This window comes from Pinus tabuliformis, chromosome 1_2 (genome assembly GCF_031772625.1).
Source record: "Pinus tabuliformis cultivar Carrire ecotype Pingquan chromosome 1_2, CPIR1, whole genome shotgun sequence".
Taxonomy (NCBI): Eukaryota; Viridiplantae; Streptophyta; class Pinopsida; order Pinales; family Pinaceae; genus Pinus; species Pinus tabuliformis.
Genome location: NC_142298.1, coordinates 873,453,037 through 873,459,747, shown reverse-complemented (window position 1 = coordinate 873,459,747; position 6,711 = coordinate 873,453,037). Strand labels below are relative to the sequence as shown.

Sequence of the window (6,711 nt, the reverse complement as noted above, 5' to 3'; positions counted from 1 at the left end):
CCCAAAAGAGTAATCTTTCGGTCCAGGTAGTTAGACAATTACTTCCTCTTCTTTCAGAGATTGAAAATGAAAATATCGGAAAAGAAAGTGAAGATTGGAAAGTTAAGAAGAAAGAGGTAACCAAGAGAAGAGGACAACCTTTGATAGGACCTTGTCAAGGTGAGAAGAATCACTGTTGTAGGGTGTTCTTGAGCTGGTTACAAACCAATGGAAGCCTTGGAAGAAAGTTTTGGACTAGACTTGAGGTCTTGAGGTCCCATAACTATTACTGTCTAAAATTGCTCTAGAAACTAAGAGGCTCGAGGGGAGACCAGGACGCAATCGCCGGTCTCATAGGTTGGGTGGTGGAGTATGTCTCATGAATCAATTTTCGGACCACGTGAAACCATGCAGATAAGTACATATAGAAACTTTTGTTCTGATTTTGTTACAATTCAGTGAATGCATAAGGATATTACTTTACTGTAAAGTATGATTGAATGATCAAAACCCTAAAATAAAACAAAGCTTTGAGAAGTCCTTAGTTTTATTTTCTCTGTCTTTGAGGATTTAGAGTCTTTAAGCCATAATTTAGTCTTCTAATGTTACCATTTTTTATACGTAAATTGAAATATGAAAGAAGGGTTGAGTAAACTACCGAAAGGAAAGTATTGATGCATAACTAGGTACAAGATCAATAAAATAGTGCATGGACTAGAAGACTACACCGTCTCAGGAAGGTGAGTAAAAAAATTAAGCGAGGTGGGGACTGGTTAACTGCAAGGAGCGAATTGGAGTTCATCTCAGGGGTAGTCTAGTCCCTGTAACAAAAAGAGTAAAGAAATGATTTGTCACATGGGAAGGTAGCCAACCCGAAGGACCCTCGGGTTTTGCACCTTACTGGACAAGATTATGACTTTGTGCATCATCTTAACTTATTTACAAAAAAAAAAAATTAACCTATCGATAGTAAGACAAGGTCCACGTGCTCAAATATATAAAACTGTGAGAAGAATTTATACACTTCTTTCGAATAGACCTGAACACACCCTAATGATAATTCTTTCTCATAAAGGATAAGAAAACAAACAGAGCGTATAAAAAGGCATAAAGTAAACAAGATTATTAACCGTGTGCTACCAAATTCTTTTCTTAAAAAAAAGATGAAGCAGGTAACATATAGTCATCGAGCATTAAACCAGAAACACTCTCGGCCTTGAAACACATATCACATGATATTCTACAAATTAAAGAAAGACCTAAAGGAAATTGTTATTACAGAGCGACATAACTAACTAGTTTAACTACCAATAATATAAAAGACTTAATTTAGAACCCTCTGACTTAAGTGATTTCAGTTTAATAACTATTTTAATTAAAACTCAGAACCCATCATTCAATCGGGTGTTCCAGAACCCTCATACTGAGATCCTTGCATAAACATGGGAGAGTGATAGAAGAACCTGGAAAAGAAGAAAACCATGATGCATGAGCTCAAAGACGCATAAAGAAAGAAGTCTAAAGAGCGACAAAGAAAGGTAGTAGGGTTCCAACCTACGTAAAGCAAACACTCTCATTAGCAGACTTTAATTTGCAATGAGAGAAGGTAATTCTATAAAAGGCTTAACAAAATTGATGTTTACTTGTGAGTGTAGCGCCTTGGGTGTTGCTGTAGAGAAATCTGGAAGCAAACAACTTGGGTCAGAGACCAGTCAACCTAAACCGTCGTAAGGTTGAAATGAAAAAGTGAACTATGGGAAACCTTTGTGCATGTGTAATCAACCATGGTGCCATTGACTGTGTCTAGGAGGGAAAACGAAATCCTGTTCAAACCTTGCATGAAACAATTTTATCAAAAGTCAAATCAGCAGTAAATAAAATTAAAAAAAAAAGGAAAGTAAGTCGAGTAAGGGTATAGATAAAGCAAGCTATACCTGGAGGCATGGGTATGGAAACCAATAGCTTCAAACCCTAACTGAGAGGGATGAAGTTGCAGAACCCTGATACCCCAACGACGGTTGGCCAAATGACCGGGCAAACAACGTGAGGTGGGTGAGTTAGTTACCCTAAACCACTTAACACGTTTTGAGGCTGTTAGATCAAGTGGTGATGTATCAATGGCATGATCCATTGTCAAGTGTTTTTGTATGTGGATAAAATTCAACCTAGCTAGTACTGTGGTCATGTCAAAGGATTTTCTAATCCTCCTCACTATATGAATTATAGGTGCAAAACTTACCAATATCACAACATTGTACATATATATAGATATATTCATTTAACCATAAGATAAGGTTATTAAAAAGGAACTGTGTACATATCTATACATTGAATTGCAGAGATGATTAATGCAAGTGTCCATTTGGAATAGATTATTGGGGTGATGTGGAACGTGGATAATACCATAAGGGTGTTAAGTGTATATATATTAGGTTATCATATGAATCGAGAGTAAAGAGTCCTACACATGGAGGGTAGTTTTAATTGGTAAATGAATTTTTTATTTTATTATTAATTTGATTTATTTATTCAATCAGTGTCTTTGAAATTATAATTATTTTTTTAAAACATCACAATAATAATAATAATAATTACATATATACATACATGTTTATTTCAGAAATATATTAAAAAATTAATAAAAATCAAATCAATTTGACTGTATGTCTAATGCCCCGGGCAACAAAATATTTATTATCAGAATTCTTTTCCATAACACATACGGTCTGGCTGCGGCCCGCAACGCAATCATACTACCCATCATTGGCTTCATTGAAATAAACTAACCCCCTACCAGAAGAAAAATTATTCAACGCGATCACGAGAAAAGTTACTGAAGAAATCGAATCAAATAATGGGGAGACCCTTCTGCAATTTTTGAATAAACTCCTCCTTGTTATTGTAAGAAGATCCTCCTTTTCCCACTGCTCTGAACATCGCATCTCTCAACCTCTCAATTCTCATCTTCATTTGCCGCCCTTCTTCCCCTCTCATCAACATCCTCACCATTTTCTCAACGTCTTCTCTCCTCACAACTTCATTCATCTCCATCCCAATCTTCCACACTTCACTAACGAATCTCCTGTTAGTCTGTTGCTCTGCAAAGAAGGGCCACGATATCATGGGCACACCTGCATATATGCTCTCCAGCGTGGAGTTCCAGCCACTGTGAGTCAGAAAACCTCCGACTGAAGGATGTGAGAGCACTTTAATCTGAGGAGCCCAGCTCACCAAGAAACTTCTGTCCTTCACCTTCTCCAAAAACTCGGGAGGCAGAACAGCAGAGCGACCATGAATCAGATCTGGACGAATACCCCACACGAAGGGCTGCTTGCTCGCCTCTAACCCCCACGCGAACTCCACGAGCTCCTTGTCAGATATGACAGTGATACTTCCAAAGCAAACATAAATAACTGAAGACGGTTCCTGACTGTTCAACCATTTCACACAGTCCGTCTCTTCGGCCCATAAGCTGTCAGACAGATGGGATTTTCGATTCTGATCACTTTCTGCTGCGTGTAGAAGAGGGCCAACAGTATACAAGGGGGGGAGTCTGATTCGTAGTGCGTCGAGTACAGGGCCCTCGAGTTCATCAAAGGTATTGAGTATTACCATGTCGGCTTCCAGAGAAGCCTGCGCTTCGGTTCTCAGATAGTCAAACATGTAATCCTTGGTAGATTCTGTGACTTGGAAGAAGCTGGGAAGATCTTTGACATGCAGCGGGGCCATTCCAGGAATGCAGCTCACTATTTCTTCCATGTACCCATTTGCAAAACAGCTCTCATCTGCAATAAACCATAGCATTTACAGGAAGAGAGTTGTCTAACTAAGCCCGCAAAATTTTGATAAAATCTAACAGAAATTTTGGGTGGGAAATCAACATTACAGCCCGTCACAATACAGTGTAGTGAAAAGAGTTGCAATAGTGATACTATACCTTTGAGAGGAACATAACCTCTGTCAATGAGAAGAGGCACGAAGAAATAAGCAGAGAAGCCACAAGCGCTGGGCGTCCAGAAAGCTACCCTGGGAACTCTCAGCTTCCTCGCGGTTTTCTGCGTAAACGAAAGAACCCCATCGGAAATAATACATGTCACGGGAGGAACTTCTGGTTGCAAATGCTTCAACTTGTCAATCAGCTTGTCGAAATGCAGAGGGCCATTATTAATCATGGACTCAGATAACTCATCTATTTTGAGGGTCCGGCCATGATCCACAGGCAGGTCGTCTGGAATAGTTTCAAATCTGAAGTCCGCCGGGTGAGATTTCACGGACACCGATCCGGACTTAGCCAACCGCTTTTGAACATAGTCGGTGTTAACGAAGGTGATATAGAAGCCTCGAGCGTACAAGATTTTGGCAAGCTGCATCATGGGCTTAATGTGACCCTCAGCAGGATAAGGGAACATGACAGCATGATCTCGGCTCGCCATAGTGGTATCGACGTACTTCACGAACACAGAAGAGAGAGCCGATTCTCAGAGCTAGAAAGAGCAGATGCAGTGATGCATTAACATAAATTGCTAAATCTAGCCATGAGGAGCCTTATATTTAAATTTTGTACAATACCTACGCAATGAAATCATGTGATGCTAACGGACCCACTGAGAAATAAACATCAGATGACAGAAACTTAATAATAAATTTCTAATCACAGCTGTTGGGCACCAGGAAAAGTCTTTGAAGTTCGCTCCAGAGATGAGGATTCGTGATCAAATAAAAGGGTCCCAGCAACTATATTTTGATCGTCTGTGTCTGCTAGTTGGCTAATTTTTAATTAAGATCACCATGGACTGCACGACACCGCCATCTTATAATATATTTTTTTTTGTCATGGGTTGGTTGGAATCTCAAAACATATATCTATTTGAAAGAAGCTTTTATAGAGTTGGAATTTCAAAACATATCCCCTGCAAAGAAAGCTCCAAACTTTTCACTGTATTTGTAATGGACAATTTTTCCTCAAATTCCATTCCCAGTAATGAGCAGAAGAAAGTATTTTCATTCAACACTAATCTGCCAATCAGTTTGTTTATTGCGATCAGCATTGAGGTTGTACATGAACTTCAATATGAAATTTAAGTATTTTGTATATATATTTAATTATTTTTTTTTTTTGAAATTTAAGTGATTCATTATAATTTTTAATAAAATTTTAAATTTGATATTTAAATGGTTTATTATAATTTTTAATAAAATTTTAAAAATGATAAATATAAAAAACAAATTATTATTATCAAAGAAATTTTAAGTGTGGACATTAGTTTAGGAAGATAATCTTTATTTTGATTTTGTAATGAATGGAATGAATTATTTTCATTTCTAAGTTGTATATATAATTTGTCTAAAAATATACAATGATTTATTTCTGGTTGAATTTGTTCAAAAATATAGCAATGATTTGTTTGAATTATAATATAGCAATGATTTGTTTGAATCATAATATAGCAATGATTTGTTTGAATCATAAGTGTGAGTAGTGGACTGTCCACAATCCGAAAAGTTTTTTAGGATGTTGAATTCATATATGCACTCAAGAATACATTTATAAGACATCATGATTTAACCAAATATTGTTTCAGTGACCAAAAACTCTAAAATATATAAAAATTTTAACAACGCCCCACATTAATTATTTTACAATTTTAAAAATCCAACTATTTTAATTTAAAAAAAAAATATTTTATGGTTTCTTAGAATTTCTTATAATTAAAAATTTAATCTTACCATTTATTAAAAAAATATTTCGATTTCTTTTATGTTAAAAACTTATTTATTTGAAAATATTAATTTTTTACTATATTAAAAAATACAATTTAAAAAATAATTAGAAAAAATAATAACATATTTAAATTAAACATTACTTTAATTTATTTTTCCTGCTCATAAATAAAGATTTCAATCTTTTTTTAAATTAGTTTTTCAATATTAAACTAATTCATAGAAATTTGAACTAATAATCTTTTTGCAAAAGTGTATAAACAATATATTAATTCAAAGTCCTTAAACTTTAATCAAAGATAACTAAAGTCCTTAAACTTTAATCAAAGATAACTAAAGTATGGAAAAAAATATTATAAAAATTTCAATTCTCTCATTCTCATATTACAATATGTAAGTGATGAAAAATTATATATATATATATATATATATATATATATTTTGAAATTTGAAAGTTTTTTAAAATAATATTTATGGGCGGTAGATTTGTTTACATTATATTTAAATTTTATAAAAAAAGTTTGAGTACATTTTATCTATCAAGTAATTAAACTATTTTAAAGAATATTTAATTAACAAGTTGTTTATAAGGGTGATTTTTTGAAAAAAATCAAGTTTGTTTTTTATCTAATTTTTTTTTAAACTGTGGTTCACGGTCACTGAGTCGCCGCCGCTACATCCACGGGAAAATATGGGGGTAGATCCCTTCCTTCGGGATCTGCCGTCGGCCAATCTTAACAGGCCTAACCCCGAGGGCATCGAGGAGATTTGATCCCGTGACCGCTACGACCAATCTTAACAGGCCTAACCCCGAGGGCGTCGAGGAGATTTGACCCCGTGACCGCTACATCCATGGGAAAATATCGGGGCAGATCCACCCGAAGGGATCTGCCCGTCGGCCAATCTTAACAGGCCTAACCCCGAGGGCGTCGAGGAGATTTGACCCCGTGACCTCCCAAACTGGGAAAGTGCTTTAGCAACGGGAACTTGACCATTTGAGCTATCCCTTGG

General features: G+C 35.8%; 1 protein-coding gene across 1 annotated transcript; it reads right to left on the bottom strand.

Annotated features, from left to right (window-relative positions):
* Window positions 1-2,642: 2,642 nt before the first annotated feature.
* Window positions 2,643-4,442, bottom strand: LOC149208740 (7-deoxyloganetin glucosyltransferase-like). The gene is made up of 2 exons (XM_089394133.1): window positions 3,917-4,442; window positions 2,643-3,764 (listed from the first exon to the last, which is right to left on the bottom strand). The coding sequence occupies exons 1-2, from the start codon at window positions 4,410-4,412 to the stop codon at window positions 2,827-2,829; spliced, it is 1,434 nt and encodes a 477-aa protein (XP_089250259.1). The 5' UTR covers window positions 4,413-4,442; the 3' UTR covers window positions 2,643-2,826.
* Between the last annotated feature and the right edge of the window lie 2,269 nt (window positions 4,443-6,711).

Excerpts from the sequence above, each read along its gene's own strand:
- LOC149208740 (XM_089394133.1), bottom strand. The coding sequence starts at position 4,412 with ATGGCGAGCCGAGATCATGCTGTCATGTTCCCTTATCCTGCTGAGGGT. Across the intron at positions 3,765-3,916 it reads AGGTTATGTTCCTCTCAAAG|ATGAGAGCTGTTTTGCAAAT; the intron begins GTATAGTATCAC and ends GGTTTATTGCAG.